Below are 16,876 nucleotides of genomic sequence, written 5' to 3' on the forward strand. Positions count from 1 at the left end.
AATGGACTTTTCAGCAGCGCCGAGTCAAGCCCAGCTGAGATGAGTAAAGCCGAGTAGGTGCTAGTGGAAAAGTGCCATATGTGTGTGTGGGTTAGTAGAGACAAAAAAGAAAACTAGCGTGACTTCTCACCACCGGTACCATTAACGTCGTACTGTTTCCCACTCAGAAACTGGTGTGTGTGAAGCAAGCTCCACTACACTCGTTCTAATCTTTCAGCACGCACCGTTTTGATGGTGAGAAAACACGTTCTGTGGGTCCGACTACACGGCCCATAACAGTATAATACCACACTATTAACGGCGCCATCCGCTTAGGAGACTGGCGGCACATTAGACAACAATAAACAAAACACCAAACAGCAGGAAATGCACCCAATGCTATTTGCTCTGAAACTATCTCTGCCCAGACACCAGGCTTTTACCTTGGTTGCTCTGGAAGAAGTCGGCGGCGTCCTGGTGGTTGTGGAACTCGAGGATTCTGCCACGGGTCAATGGCATGCTGGTCTTTACACTCTGCCAGTGATCCAGCTGTGAGCGGCTCTCTTTAATCTCTCTCTCTTGAAAACGGAGAATAAGTAAGGACAGTATATGTTGCTCTTTTGATGAAGAAGGTCAGAGAGAGTGAGTTTCGGACTTTCACCAGTGGGGCTGCTTCACGTCAGCCCCTATCCGCACATCACTTTCACATCTCACACCAAAAGCCATCAACTGCAAAGCTTGCTGGGCTTTGGAATCATTGTTAAAACCATTAACAATGACGCCATCTTTGTTTCAGACCATATGGTAAACTGTAGGAAAGTGTGGTCTTACAACTGATGTCAGGCCTCAGAGCTGATGTTGGGACTCAGAGTTGATGTTGGGCCCCAGAGTTGATGTTGGGCCTCAGAATTGATATCAGGCCTCAGAGTTGATGTTGGGCCTCAGAATTGATGTCAGGCGTCAAAGTTGATGTTGGGTCTCAGAGTTGATGTTGGGTCTCAGAATTGATGTTGGGCCTCAGAGTTGATGTTGGGTCTCAGAGTTGATGTCGGGCCTCAGAGTTGATGTTGGGTCTCAGAGTTGATGTTGGGCCTCAGAGTTGATGTCGGGCCTCAGAGCCGATGTCGGGCCTCAGAGTTGATGTTGGGCGTCAAAGTTGATGTTGGGTCTCAGAGTTGATGTTGGGTCTCAGAGTTGATGTTGGGCCTCAGAATTGATGTGGGGTCTCAGAGTTGATGTTGGGCCTCAGAGTTGATGTTGGGTCTCAGAGTTGATGTTGGGCCTCAGAGTTGATGTTGGGCCTCAGAGTTGATGTTGTGTCTCAGAGTTGATGTTGGGTCTCAGAGTTGATGTTGGGTCTCAGAGTTGATGTTGGGCCTCAGAGTTGATGTTGGGTCTCATAGCTGATGTTGGGCCTCAGAATTGATGTTGGGCCTCAGAGTTAATGTTGGGTCTCAGAGTTGATGTTGGGTCTCAGAGTTAATGTTGGGCCTCAGAGTTGATGTTGGGCGTCAAAGTTGATGTTGGGTCTCAGAGTTGATGTTGGGTCTCAGAGTTGATGTTGGGCCTCAGAATTGATGTTGGGTCTCAGAGTTGATGTTGGGCCTCAGAGCCAATGTCGGGCCTCAGAGTTGATGTTGGGCGTCAAAGTTGATGTTGGGTCTCAGAGTTGATGTTGGGTCTCAGAGTTGATGTTGGGTCTCAGAGTTGATGTTGGGCCTCAGAGTTGATGTTGGGTCTCAGAGTTGATGTTGGGTCTCAGAGTTGATGTTGGGCCTCAGAGTTGATGTTGGGCCTCAGAGTTGATGTTGGGCCTCAGAGTTGATGTTGGGCCTCAGAGTTGATGTTGGGCCTCAGAGTTGATGTTGGGCCTCAGAGTTGATGTTGGGCCTCAGAGTTGATGTTGTGTCTCAGAGTTGATGTTGGGCCTCAGAATTGATGTTGGGTCTCAGAGTTGATGTTGGGCCTCAGAGTTGATGTTGGGCGTCAAAGTTGATGTTGGGCCTCAGAATTGATGTTGGGTCTCAGAGTTGATGTTGGGCCTCAGAGCCGATGTCGGGCCTCAGAGTTGATGTTGGGCCTCAGAGTTGATGTTGGGCCTCAGAGTTGATGTTGTGCCTCAGAATTGATCTTGGGCCTCAGAGTTGATGTTGGGCGTCAAAGTTGATGTTGGGCCATTAGAATTGATGTTGGGTTTCAGAGTTGATGTTGGGCCTCAGAGTTGATGTCGGGCCTCAGAGTTGATGTTGGGCGTCAAAGTTGATGTTGGGTCTCAGAGTTGATGTTGGGCCTCAGAGTTGATGTTGGGCCTCAGAGTTGATGTTAGACAGTCAAGACAGTAATAAAGGGTCCTTTTTCCACCATCTCTTGTTCATAGATGCAGGTGTAGAGGGGGTGGAGTCAGCATATCAACTCACTTCCTTCTTCTGTGAGGTGTGACTCTTTTTGGTCATTCAGCTTTGCACGTCCCACGTTGGAGGTACAGCAAATGCAGCAGGATGTTAATACGGTCAGGATGTACTGGACTTGGGAAAGGTGGACAGTTCTACTCAGACGTAGATCTGTGATGTCACAACGCTCTGCAAATCCCAATAGCTCCCTACTGTCAACACTAGGCAGCCCCAAGCAAAGTGAAAGGGTTGGTTTATCTTAAAGGTTTTGAGCTGGTAGTCACATCAAACAATTAAATAGATGTGATTTTTTTTCTCCAAATATGTCCCCTTTAAGCTAAAATATAGGACACATGACCCAGAACAGCCTCCTTAAAGGAGGAAACTGTAGATGTTCTAACCTTCACTATCCTTTGAATGTCTTTGTGTTATTGAATTAAAAATTCAACATTTATGTACATAAATGACAGCAACATGTTTATTGTTATTTTCCCACTGGAGATATGTTTAAAACCAAGTGCTAAATGTCTCACGTTTAAAATAAATTGTCATTGTCGCAGGTTTTAAATGGTTCAATCACATTTCAGTCCACTTAGAATCCCACGTCACTGTAGGACACCAGACTGATGTATCGTGTGCTGATTATCCTCCTGGAAGAAAATACTAAATTACTGGGCCCAGATATCTGATTCTATCAGCAAGTTCTTGTTTGAATGGAAATACGATTGTTACCAAGATTTCGCCTTTTATGTTTTATAATCAAGTGTGTTTCTTGCTGGGAGTAAACTTAATGCTCACTGAACACACTTGCTGTTGTAATCATTATTTCTCGTCAGTGTCATTATTTTGTGCATCATGCTGACTAAATGTGAGAATTTGAATCTGATTGGATGTCAGACCAAAGACTGTCCAACATTGAAATGAGAAGGGGATTTATAAACTCCAGGTTCCAGCTTTTACAGTCCCAGTGCTGAGGAGGTGCCACTGCTGTTGCAGACTAAACATGCTTTAGATAGCTATTGGAGACCAGATGAACATGTTTTTCCTTTGCAGAGTGAAGGTGTACTGTGTTGTATTTGTGTGTACGGTACATGCTGAACTAAATCTCTTCAGCTTTCTTTTAACGTTCCAGATCGCTGCAGCAGAAATCTCCAGCATGGACAACAGCAGTTATGTTGTTAATGACATCCACCCCTGCTATGAGCTACACAATGGCTTTTATATATTCACCAGTAGCCCTTCTATTGCATGTGTCTTGTTAAATGTTTTTCTTGGTTCAATGTCTGTTGGGACAATATGTGGAAACCTTCTTGTAATAATCTCCATCATTTATTTCAAACAGCTGCAGACTCCTACTAACTACCTCGTCCTCTCTCTGGCTGTCACCGACCTGCTTGTTGGAGTTTTAGTCTTCCCGTTCAGCATGGCGGTCACTGTGAGCTCGTGTTTGTATCATGAAGATTTATTCTGCAAGATTCGGGACAGTTTTGACGTTACACTGTGCACATCCTCTATTCTGAGCCTGTGCTTCATCTCCATAGACAGATATTACGCAGTATGTCAGCCTCTCACCTACAGAACCAGAATAAATACTCGAGTAACTCTGATCATGATCGTGGTGAGCTGGAGTGTCTCTGTTGCAATCGGGATCGGTATCATCGTTGCAGGATTCAGCCAAGGTACATGTGAAGAAGCGTGCTCAGCTGATCTTCTGGTGGCCAACACCATGGGGCCGGTGTTTTCATTCTACCTTCCTGCTGTCATCATGCTCTGCATTTACCTCAAGATTTTCCTTGTTGCACAGAAACAAGTAAACAGTATCCACAATGCAAATTCTGGAGCAACTGTTAGTAAGATGGAGAGGAAGGCCACCAAAACTCTGGCTATCGTTATGGGTGTGTTTCTTTTATGTCTCTCTCCTTACTTCATCTGTGTTGTTTTTCAGCCTCTAGCTAATGATCCAGCTCCCGTCCCTGTGATTGAATCACTGAACTGGCTGGCTTTGTCCAATTCGATGCTGAATCCTTTGATTTATGCTTTCTTTTACAGCTGGTTCAGATCAGCGTTCAAAATGATAATTTCTGGAAAAATATTCCAAGATTCATCTGTTCACTTTTCTCTCTTTTGACATGTTTGCTGTCATAAAGGAATGATGATGAAGACTTTTTTTTCCAATACAATATATATATAAATAAATCTTTTGAGAGAGTTTCACAGGTTCATCGATTCTTTTCAGTAAATATCACGCTTTAACAAAATGACATGCCAACAGACGTGATGGCAAAAATGAAATGCTGTTCTGGGCCAAAAAAAATTAACAATGAAAAATATTTCTATCAAACGCATATTTTCACACTTTGATGTATTTTTTGTTTGTCATCTGCAGTTATCAAATATTTATGGTACATAACTGGGTCAAATTTTTAAGAATGCCACGTGAGAAGCCTTTGGCAGCAGATAAGCAACCTGGGTTCCCCTCTTTGTCAGTACTGTTGATATTACTGCTGACTGATCTCTGCTGGAGTTGATGGTGCTTAAAATCTGAGGCTGGGCCTTAAAGATTTGCTTAAGAAGCACATCTAAGGCTGACATGCCTGGATAAGTGAAAGAAAGCAATTTTTAGTTTGTGTAAACTTTATTCACAACGTAAAAAAAATGTTAGAACAGCTTAGCACTTTATTCAACAACACATTATGTAAAACAGGGGTATTCAATTGGCGGCCCGCGGGCCACATGCGGCCCGCCAGGAGCTTTTATGTGGCCCCTGGTCATATTTCAAAAAAGGGGTTGTTTGTTGAAAAAAAAAAAAAGATGGTAAAGGAGGGCGCCATAGAGATGGTGACAGAACTTTTTGCAGGAGATAAAATCAAAGAAGAAATAATTACCCGTATGAAACAAGTACCACTCTCTGACATATCGGGAGGCCGAAAGGTGGAGGTACTGTTTGATGACTGTTTTTCTGCATTACTTGCCAAACTCAAAAAAACTGATTACATGTCACTGGCTATTGATGACAATTAATACATAATTCATATGTAAACTAGATATATTCAAATGTATAATACAAATGTATTATATATACATAAGTCTTCGTCTTTGAGTGCAAAATACATTTTGAAAACCCCCAAATTTCCAAATTGTGCGGCCCTCTCCATACAGTCCTTTTGCAGATGTGGCCCCCGGCTGAATCTAGTTGAATACCCCTGATGTAAAAGAACAAGAAGGAGCTTTATTGTCATTGTTCAACGGCCACTTTATTAGGTATACCTGTCCAACTGCTTGTTAATGCAAATTTCTAACCAGCCAATCACATGGCAGCAACTCACTGCATTTAGGCTTAGATGTGGTCAAAACGATCGGCTGCAGTTCGAACGATGCATCACAATGGGGAAGAAGGGTGATTTAAGTGACTTTGAACGTGGCGTGGTTGTTGTTGCCCGACATTGGGATTTTCACACACAACCATCTCTAAGGTTTACAGAGAAAAAGATCAGAAAAAGAGAATATCCAATGAGCGAGGGTTCTGTGGGTGTAAATGCATTGCTGATGCCAGAGGTCAGAGGACAATGGCCAGACTGGTTGGAGCTGATATAAAGGCAACAGTAACTCAAATAACCACTCGTTAAAACCGAGGTGTGCAGAAGAGAATCTCTGAACACACAACACATGGAACCTTGAGCCGGGTGCCACTCCTGTCAGCTGAGAACAGGAAACTGAGGCTACAATTCACACAGGCTCACCAAAACTGGACAACAGAAGATTGGAAAACGTTGCCTGATCTGATGAATCTCGATTTCTGCTGTGACATTTGGATGGTAGGGTCAGAATTTGGCCGTCAACAACACGAAAGCATGAATCCATCCCGTCTTGTATCAGTGGTTCAGGCTGGTGGTGATGGTGTAATGCTGTGGGGGATATTTCCCTGGCACACTTTGGGCCCATTAGTACCAACTGATCATCGTGTCAACACCACAGCCTACCTGAGTATTGTTGCTGACCATGTCCATCGTTTATGACCACAGTGTACCATCTTCTGATGCTACTTCCAGCAGGATAACACACCATGTCATAAAGCGTGAATCATCTCAGACTAGTTTATTGAACATGACAATGAGTTCACTGAACTCAAATGGCCTCCACAGTCACCGGATCTCAGTCCAATAGAGCGGCTTTGGGACGTGAGTTTTGCATCATGGATGTGCAGCCGACAAACCTGCAACAACTGCATAATGCCATCATGTCAATATGGACCAAACTCTCTGAGGAATGTTTCCAGAACCTTGTTGAATCTACGCCACGGAGGATTAAAGCAGTTCTGAAGGCAAAAGGGGGTTCCAACCCGGTACTAGCAAGGTGTACCTAATAAAATGGCCGGTGAATTTTTTTTTTTTTTTATTTATCCTTTATTTATACAGATAAAACACTTGAGTCCGAAGACTCATTTTCAAGTGTGACCTGTTCACATCCACACAGTTGCATAAAACATAAAAATGAGACATGACAAGATATGACAGGACATAACAATTGAAACTGATGCAGAGTGGATTGACAATACACTATTACCGTTAAATAGCTGGAAAATAGAGATATCAGGTTAGTACACTAGCCCCAGACAAAAATAAAACTTGTAGAACACAGACTAGCTTATGTGCTTTAAATGCTTAGCTGCGGCAGAGGTCATCTAGTGCAAGTACAAGATAAAGATGCACTCTCCATGTCTCTAAGCAAAAGCTTAAAACTAGCAAGGGGAATCAGGTTCGTCAACTTCAGACTCTGTTGCAAGGAGTTCCAAGCGGACGGGGCTGCAAAAGAGAACGCCCTTTTGCCTTTCTCTGTGCGGACCAAGGGGATGGAGTAAGTAATGATATCCTGCGTACGGAGAGCGTATCTGGATTGCTTGCGTGAAAAGTAGACAGAGAGGTAGGGTGGGAGCAGACCAAGAATGGATTTGTAAATGAGAGTGTACCAGTGGAGGGTTCGGCGGATGGAAAGAGATGGCCAGTTAACCAGACAGTAAAGCACACAATGGTGTGTAAGTGGTTTACAACCGGTTATGAAGCGCAGCGCTCCATGGTACGCAGCATCCAGAAGTTGGAGACAGCTTGCAGATGCATTCATGTAGAGGACATCACCATAGTCCAAAAGAGGCAAGAAGGTGGCAGTAACCAGCCGTTTCCTAGCAAGAGCTGAAAAGCAGGACTTGTTTCTGAAGAAAAAGCTCAGTTTCAACTTCAGTTTCTTCAAGAGCATATTGATGTGAAGTTGGAAGGTGAGAGTGTCGTCAAGAACAACGCCAAGGTATTTGTAGTTTGACACAATCTCAATAGGTGTACCCTGACGAGACACAATGCCAGGAAGTGCCGCTGACGCCTGCTTGCTGTTGGAGAAGAGCATGACCTTGGTCTTCCCTGCATTCACCACCAGTCTAACCTGAGACAACTGGGACTGAAGGGTGTCAAAAGCAGTCTGTAGAGACTCCAAGGCACGGGAGATGGAAGAAGCAAAGCAGTACATAATCGTGTCATCCGCGTAAAGATGAACAGCAGCATTTGAGGTTGATCCTATTTCATTTATGTAAATGGTGAATAGGGTTGGCCCTAAGACCGAACCCTGTGGCACCCCATTAGAGGTAGTAAGCATGTTGGAGGACAGATCACCAAACTGTACAGCCTGTTTACGCTGAGACAGGTAGTTTGTAAACCAGCCAACAGCATGGGAGGAAAAACCAATGTCCGAGAGGCGCTGACATAAGTGTCAGCGAATGTATGTAAAATAAACACAAACGACTTCTCTTATTCAAACGAATAAGAATTTCTTTACACAAGGATTTAAGGTGAATTCTGATACCTAAACTACACATAATCAACTAGCTAAACATGAAAAAGAACTTCAGTATATGTGTGTGTGTGTGTGTGTGTGTGTGTGTGTGTGTGTGTGTGTGTGTGTGTGTGTGTGTGTGTGTGTGTGTGTGTGTGTCACGCGCTTTATTCAAATATTTGCGGGGGATGTTTCTTCACTCCCAGTTAGAACAGAGGGGATTAGATGCCATATGGCCGGGATAAGAGCGTATCAGCACTTTTCCACTAGTACCTACTCAGCTTGGCTTGGCTCGCCTCCACTCGGTTTGGTTCTTTCCCACCAGGGGTCTATCCGTGCAGAGTAGATACTTTTCTGCCTACCTCTACCTCTGCTGAGGTTCTAAGCGGCTGAGTCGGGCTGCATCCGACGTCATCACACTACATGCCACTGATTAGTCGGGGGGTTGGGAGTCAGATGTCTGAGTCAGGAGGTGACATCAGTAAAAGAGCGACTCTGATGGCGACTTCTTGTTCATTTTATTCGACAGTCAATGGCAGCGCAGAAGTCTGTTTGGAGATCCAACTCTGAGGTGCAGATGTTCATAAACCTGGTGGCTGAGGAGAGAATTAAAAAGGGATCTAGACAGGCGATAGGGAACGACCAGATCTACCAGGACCTCTGTCACTTCATAGCTGCTCACGGCTACCAATGGACTTTTCAGCAGCGCCGAGTCAAGCCCAGCTGAGATGAGTAAAGCCTAGTAGGTGCTAGTGGAAAAGTGCCATATGTGTGTGTGGGTTAGTAGAGACAAAAAAGAAAACTAGCGTGACTTCTCACCACCGGTACCATTAACGTCGTACTGTTTCCCACTCAGAAGATGGTGAGTGTGAAGCGAGCTCCACTACACTCGTTCTAATCTTTCAGCTAAGAAACAGGAGCACGCACCGTTTTGATGGTGAGAAAACACGTTCTGTGGGTCCGACTACACGGCCCATAACAGTATAATACCACACTATTAACGGCGCCATCCGCTTAGGAGACTGGCGGCACATTAGACAACAATAAACAAAACACCAAACAGCAGGAAATGCACCCAATGCTATTTGCTCTGAAACTATCTCTGCCCAGACACCAGGCTTTTACCTTGGTTGCTCTGGAAGAGGTCGGCAGCGTCCTGGAGGTTGTGGAACTCGAGGATTCTGCCACGGGTCAATGGCATGCTGGTCTTTACACTCTGCCAGTGATCCAGCTGTGAGCGGCTCTCTTTAATCTCTCTCTCTCGGAGACGGAGAATAAGTGAGGACAGTATATGTTGCTCTTTTGATGAAGACGGTCAGAGAGAGTGAGTTTCGGACTTTCACCAGTGGGGCTGCTTCACGTCAGCCCCTATCCGCACATCACTTTCACATCTCACACCAAAAGCCATCAACTGCAAAGCTTGCTGGGCTTTGGAGTAATTGTTAAGACCATTAACAATGACTCCATCTTTGTTTCAGACCATATGGTAAACTGTAGGAAAGTGTGGTCTTACAACTGATGTTGGGCCTCAGAATTGATTTCAGGCCTCAGAGTTGATGTTGGGCCTCAGAGTTGATGTCGGGCCTCAGAGTTGATGTTGGGACTCAGAATTGATGTTGGGTCTCAGAGTTGATGTTGGGCCTCAGAGTTGATGTCGGGCCTCAGAGTTGATGTTGGGACTCAGAATTGATGTTGGGTCTCAGAGTTGATGTTGGGTCTCAGAGTTGATGTTGGGCCTCAGAGTTGATGTTAGACAGTCAAGACAGTAATAAAGGGTCCTTTTTCCACCATCTCTTGTTCATAGATGCAGGTGTAGAGGGGGTGGAGTCAGCATCTCAACTCACTTCCTTCTTCTGTGAGGTGTGACTCTTTTTGAATTGGTCATTCAGCTTTGCACGTCCCACGTTGGAGGTACAGCAAATGCAGCAGGATGTAAATATGGTCAGGATGTACTGGACTTGGGAAAGGTGGACAGTTCTACTCAGATGTAGATCTGTGTTGTCACAACGCTCTGCAAATCCCAATAGCTCCCTACTGTCAAGACTAGGCCTTTCACTTAGCCCCAAGCAAAGTGAAAGGGTTGGTTTATCTTAAAGGTTTTGAGCTGGTAGTCACATCAAACACTTAAATAGATGTGATTTTTTTTTCCAAATATGTCCCCTTTAAGCTTAAATATAGGACACATTACCCAGAACAGCCTCCTTAATAGGAGGAAACTGTAGACCAGGGGTGCCCAATCCTGGTCCTCGAGAGCCCCTATCCAGCATGTTTTAGATGTTTCCCTGCTTCCTCACACCTGATTCAAATTACTCGTCATCATTAGCTTGTCATAAAGGTCTGGAAAGTTCTGTTGTTGAAACAGCTACTTTTAACACGGTGTGCTGAAGCAGGGAAACATCTAAAACAGGGGTTCTTAACCTTTCTGACCTTGGGGCCCAATTTTTTCAGTACAGAGTGGCCCGGGGCCCATTAAATATTAACACTCCATTTAGAGAAAATGTACTCAAGCGAAGATCCAGAACATCATAATATATATATATATATATATATATATATATTCAAGTAGCCTCATAGTTACTTCACTTTATTCAAGTAGCCTCATAGTTGTATCAACATCTGCATCTGACTGTTATATTAAAAAAGTACATATTTGCCAATTAACATGTTTAACTTGAATTAAACATGTTTTTTTTCTCTTAAAAATAAAATAAATTTTATTTTATTTTTCAAATGCTATCTTATTTTATTTCTCTACCAGCAGTTTGAATTTCCCCTTTTCTTTGTTAATTGTCTCAACACATTTTTATACTAAATTAATATAAACACATCTTAACAATTTAACAGTTTTGCAGTTTTTCTTTCTTCCCCTCTTATAATCTTATGCCCCCCCCTTTCTGTCGTTCAGTGAGAGAACTGAGCTCTAATTTCTTCTGTCAGGACTTTAAATCTGGGCTGGATGGTGTCAGGTTCTCATGCATGTGGAGGTGCTCATTGGTGAGCCTGAAACGATATTTAGTTTTAATTATGTTCACTGTGGAGAAAGCTGCTTCACAGCTGTATCTGGACTCAAACATGGATGTTTTAAGATGGTCAGTTTATTTTTCTGTGACTTCAGTTCAGACTTGAGTGGATATGTTTGATGAAAAACTTTGTGTTTTGTTTCAGTGGCGTTTCACTTTTGCACTTTGAACGCCTCGGTCTCTGAACGTATGAGACACTGGTTTTGTCCCAGTGGGAAGACTGAACAGGATGAATTTGTCCATTCCGGGTTGCATATTTAAAAATACAGTGAGGACAAAACTTATTTTGATTTTGCTTTATGTTATTTACATTAATAAGTTGTCAGGACTCAGCGTGTCGGGTTTCATCCGAGCCTGATCAGCTGCAGCGGGCAGGAGCCCGCAGTTCTCTGGCTGCGGAGCAGCCGAGTCACTTTCCGAAGCTTTTTCGAAAGCCCGAACCGTCCAGTCCAGCACACACGTTAGCCCACGCATCTATCTACCATCTTTCACCAGTAACGACGGAGCCCTCAAGCCCGAGTGGCACCGACCTCCCCGGTCGCGGGGACGCGTCAGAATAAATGATCAGCTGAGCTCGCTCGCTCTGGGCGCAGACCCAAGTAATCGATCCCTGATCCTGGCGGATCTAAACCTACTCTTTGCAAAATGAAGGATTTTCTCTGTAAATACACACCATTTCTCTTACTATTACACGTACAGCCAGCTGAGGGTCTTCTTCTCCTCATTTGGTCGGGAGTTGCTATGCAGTCCCACACGTACAAAACTGAATTCTTTTTGCGGCCCACTAGATGGCGCTCGCTGCCCAAGTGTGGGCCGCGGCCCTATGGTTAAGAATCACTGATCTAAAACATGCTGGATAGGGGCTCTCGAGGACCAGGATTGGGCACCCCTGCTGTAGACGTTCTAACCTTCACTATCCTTTGAATGTCATTGTGTTATTGAATTAAACATTCAACATTTATGTACATAAATGACAGCAACATGTTTATTGTTATTTTCCCACTGGACATATGTTTAAAACCAACTGCTAAATGTCTCACCTTTAAAATAAATTGTCATTGTCGCAGGTTTTAAATGGTTCAATCACATTTCAGTCCATTAGAATCCCACGTCACTGCGGGACACCAGACTGATGTATCATGTGCTGATTATCCTCCTGGAAGAAAATACTAAATTACTGGGCCCAGATATCTGATTCTATCAGCAAGTTCTTGTTTGAATGGAAATACGATGGTTACTGAGATTTCGCCTTTTATGTTTTATAATCAAGTGTGTTTCTTGCTGGGAGTAAACTTAATGCTCACTGAACACACTTGCTGTTGTAATCATTATTTCTCGTCAGTGTCATTATTTTGTGCATCATGCTGACTAAATGTGAGAATTTGAATCTGATTGGATGTCAGACCAAAGACTGTCCAACATTGAAATGAGAAGGGGATTTATAAACTCCAGGTTCCAGCCTTTACAGTCCCAGTGCTGAGGAGGTGGCACTGCTGTTGCAGACTAAACATGCGTTAGGTAGCTATTGGAGACCAGATGAACATGTTTTTCCTTTGCAGAGTGAAGGTGTACTGTGTTGTATTTGTGTGTACGGTACATGCTGAACTAAATCTCTTCAGCTTTCTTTTAACGTTCCAGATCGCTGCAGCAGAAATCTCCAGCATGGACAACAGCAGTTATGTTGTTAATGACATCCACCCCTGCTATGAGCTACACAATGGCTTTTATATATTCACCAGTAGCCCTTCTATTGCATGTTTCTTGTTAAATGTTTTTCTTGGTTCAATGTCTGTGGGGACAATATGTGGAAACCTTCTTGTAATAATCTCCATCATTTATTTCAAACAGCTGCAGACTCCTACTAACTACCTCGTCCTCTCTCTGGCTGTCACCGACCTGCTTGTTGGAGTTTTAGTCTTCCCGTTCAGCATGGCGGTCACTGTGAGCTCGTGTTTGTATCATGAAGATTTATTCTGCAAGATTCGGGACAGTTTTGACGTTACACTGTGCACATCCTCTATTCTGAGCCTGTGCTTCATCTCCATAGACAGATATTACGCAGTATGTCAGCCTCTCACCTACAGAGCCAGAATAAATACTCGAGTAACTCTGATCATGATCGTGGTGAGCTGGAGTGTCTCTGTTGCAATCGGGATCGGCATCATCGTTGCAGGATTCAGCCAAGGTACATGTGAAGAAGCGTGCTCAGCTGATCTTCTGGTGGCCAACACCATGGGGCCGGTGTTTTCATTCTACCTTCCTGCTGTCATCATGCTTTGCATTTACCTCAAGATTTTCCTTGTTGCACAGAAACAAGTAAACAGTATCCACAATGCAAAATCTGGAGCAACTATTAGTAAGATGGAGAGGAAGGCCACCAAAACTCTGGCTATTATTATGGGTGTGTTTCTTTTATGTCTCTCTCCTTACTTCATCTGTGTTGTTTTTCAGCCTCTAGCTCATGATCCAGCTCCCGTCCCTGTGATTGAATCACTGAACTGGCTCACGCTGTCCAATTCGATGCTGAATCCTTTGATTTATGCTTTCTTTTACAGCTGGTTCAGATCAGCGTTTACAATGATAATTTCTGGAAAAATATTCCAAGGAGATTTAAGTACCACTCAGTTTACATGATGAGACTGTAGAAACATGAACTTATAGAAATCTTTATATGAAAAGCCTCTAGAAATCTCCAAGTTTTGAGAAATGTCCGAGGCAAGTTAGTTATGTATTTATTCTAAATATGAAGTCATGTTAACTGAGATCGTTACACCTGGAGCAGGTTAATTAAAAGACAAAGTCAGTCCTGGACAGATGTGCTTCTCACCGATATTAATGCCAAGCTGCAACTCATCTATCAGTCATTTCTTTTAAGTGTTTGCTTTGAGAATGTTGATGGAGAAGTACAGGGGAGGTCACAATGAGCTGCACTGTGTCTTTGTGACTTTAGTTAAAGCAGAGTTGTTGTATTACACAAGGAAGTCTAAAGTAGCAGAAATGTGTGTTAAAGTGATACAAACCATGCATTTCATGCTGTACACAGAGTATCGTTTAGACATTTTTGTGTCATTCTCTCCTCCATCTAATAATTTATGTAATTATTATGTTAGCATTCTGTGGACATCCTCATTTAATCCAGTGAAGAGGAACCGTCGACAGCCATCAGGATCGTATCAGTCTGTTCTGAAATCTTACATCCTTGACATTCACGCCACTCTGACTTAGTAAATGTTAAACCTACGTCTTCAAGCTTTTATTTAGTATTTCACATGTTCCTCCAGGGCCTGAGAGTAGAGTCTGTAAAAGTATAGTAGCAACTAAAACACAATATAAAAATAAAAAGACTTTATCAAAACAAAATTATTGTTTTATTTTTTTCATCCCATAATGCCAGATGTGTCATATTTGATACATTAAGTTCTGATATTTCTGCACCACCCTCCTTATCAAATTAAAAAAACAACCTTTATTACAATATAAAAAAATGTTTTCATAATGATACAAAGAAATTGTATTTAGAAACCATGAAAGACAAAATTGGTGGTGTTTTTCAATGTCAACATATAACCAAAATCTTAAAAAAAAAAAGTTTTTAAAGATGTTCTATTTATGGTTTCAAATGTCAGATTTTAAAGGGTTCACGTTGACTTTATCAATGTCTTCAGACGAAACCTGTGAATCAGTGTTGATGCAGGGAAACATTGCTCTTGAGCAGGGGTGTTCATTCCTGGTACTTGAGGTCCAGAGTCCTGCATGTTCTAGATGACGGGTGTCCAAAGTTGCTCCTCTAGAGCTCCTGTCATTAAGATCTGGACAACTGTGTTGGCGACACGGCTAATTGTATCATCAGGCAGTAGCTCAGGTGGTAGAGCGGGTATAGTGTCCTTGGGCAAGAAACCTTACCCACCTTGCCCCGTGTGAATGTGTTTGAATGTGTATGAATGTTTGGTGGTGGTTGGAGGGGCCGTTTGGCATAATATGGCAGACACGCTTCCGTCAGTCTGCAGGGCAGCTGTGGCTACAAACGTAGCTACCACTGCCGGTGACAATGTGTATGAATGAATAATGATCTCTGTAAGGCGCTCTGGGTGCTTTGAAGGGCACTATATAAAACCAAGCCATTATTATTATTCATAATTTATTATTAGGCCCCGAGCACTGACAGTGCGAAGGCCTATTGTATCTGTAGGAGATGTTTTCGTTCTCGTTGTTTTTCTTCCGACGAAATGAGGGCCTTTTTGCCCCCCTAAACGTGCCCCAAAAGTCACCAAATTTTGCACGCAAGCCAGGCCTGGCGAAAAATGTGATATTTAATGGTTTGCATTAATGGGCGTGGCCTAATGGCTCAACAGCACCCCCTAGAAAACGTTTTGCCTCAAGCCCCACAATACGGTTTGACGTACATGCACGAAAATCGGTACACACCTGTATCATGTCGCAACTTAAAGAAAAGTCTCTTGGCACCATGGCCGAAACCGTACAGGAAGTCGGTCATTTTGAATTAATTGTATAATTTTGGCGCAATTTATGCCATTTCCTTGGCCGTTTATGCGGCCCAAACCGTAACGTGCACCCAGGTGTGTTATACATCAAAATGTCCTGCGACGACTCGCATTACTTTTCTTAGTCAAAAGCGTTACCGTGGCGACGATAGACGCCAAAAAGCGCGCCCACCCTTCATCTGATTGGTCCATATTTGATAGTTCCTCTTCTCTGCCCTAACTTTTGAACAGGTTGTGGTAAAGACTCGTGGGTGGTGTCATCGGACTCAGTATTGACTACTTGACCTTCATTGGCCTGAATTAGCCCCGCCCCTTCATCTGATTGGTCGATATCTGATAGTTCCTACTTTCTGCCATAACTTTTGAATGGTTTGATACAGAGAGTCGTGGCTGGTGTCATCCGCTAAATGTCCAGGCCTGAAGAATCTACATACAAGTCATACAAGCGCTTCCACTGCAGCCTGAACATGCACAAGGGTGCGAGGGCCCGTTCATCGCTGCTTGCAGCTTTAATTATTATTATTATTATAATTATTATTATTATAACAAGGATGATGATGATGATGATGATGATGATGATGATGATTATTACTATTATAGAAAATGGATGGATGAATGGATGGATGAATGGGATGCTTGGGTCTGGGGCCCTCCGTTATCGGGCCCGCGCGGTAGTGATGCGCGGGTCGGGGTTTTTCCAACCCGCGGGTCCCGCATTAATGAGAAAATATGACCCGCCCCATCCCGCCCCGCACCACCATATCTATTTACACAACCCGCCCCAACCCGCACCCGCCGGTATTAAAACACGATTACACATTAAATGTGCCATTGAATAAGGCGTCTATTCCGTCTCACTCTCACAAAGGTGAAAACAGGCTTTACAGTGCTGGAAACTGCAACAAATTCAAATCTTAAGCCTGGTAAATAAACAATAAATAAATCCAAAAATAAAAATAAAATTAGGTTTTTGTGGCTATTTGCAATAAACTGAATAACGGAGCATAGGCTATTAACCACATCAATCTAACCAAGGCATTGTCATTCAATGTGCACTGTGCAAAAAAAAAATTGCATCAACTGTGCCGGGGTTTAGTCTGTTTCGCCTGGACTCGAGCACCCGGCCGGCTGAGCTGAAGGTGCGCTCGCTCGATGCACTTGTTGCAGG

At 43.4% G+C, this 16,876-nt stretch overlaps 2 protein-coding genes across 2 annotated transcripts; both read left to right on the forward strand.

Moving 5' to 3' along the window:
• The first annotated feature begins 3,648 nt into the window (after window positions 1-3,648).
• Window positions 3,649-4,497, forward strand: LOC133464781 (trace amine-associated receptor 1-like). The gene is made up of 2 exons (XM_061746968.1): window positions 3,649-3,838; window positions 3,911-4,497. The coding sequence occupies exons 1-2, from the start codon at window positions 3,649-3,651 to the stop codon at window positions 4,495-4,497; spliced, it is 777 nt and encodes a 258-aa protein (XP_061602952.1).
• An 8,494-nt stretch (window positions 4,498-12,991) lies between these two features.
• LOC133464782 (trace amine-associated receptor 1-like) lies at window positions 12,992-13,840 on the forward strand. The gene is made up of 2 exons (XM_061746969.1): window positions 12,992-13,181; window positions 13,254-13,840. Exons 1-2 carry the CDS (start codon window positions 12,992-12,994, stop codon window positions 13,838-13,840), a joined length of 777 nt encoding a protein of 258 aa, XP_061602953.1.
• Window positions 13,841-16,876: the final 3,036 nt, after the last annotated feature.

This window comes from Cololabis saira, chromosome 18 (genome assembly GCF_033807715.1).
Source record: "Cololabis saira isolate AMF1-May2022 chromosome 18, fColSai1.1, whole genome shotgun sequence".
Taxonomy (NCBI): domain Eukaryota; kingdom Metazoa; phylum Chordata; class Actinopteri; order Beloniformes; family Belonidae; genus Cololabis; species Cololabis saira.

What these genes read in the sequence shown, in the direction of transcription:
- LOC133464782 (XM_061746969.1), top strand. Translation starts at nt 12,992, where the DNA reads ATGTCTGTGGGGACAATATGTGGAAACCTTCTTGTAATAATCTCCATC. An exon ending in GTATCATGAAGATTTATTCT is followed by an intron (nt 13,182 to 13,253) that starts GCAAGATTCGGG and finishes TCATCTCCATAG; the next exon opens with ACAGATATTACGCAGTATGT.
- LOC133464781 (XM_061746968.1), top strand. Translation starts at nt 3,649, where the DNA reads ATGTCTGTTGGGACAATATGTGGAAACCTTCTTGTAATAATCTCCATC. An exon ending in GTATCATGAAGATTTATTCT is followed by an intron (nt 3,839 to 3,910) that starts GCAAGATTCGGG and finishes TCATCTCCATAG; the next exon opens with ACAGATATTACGCAGTATGT.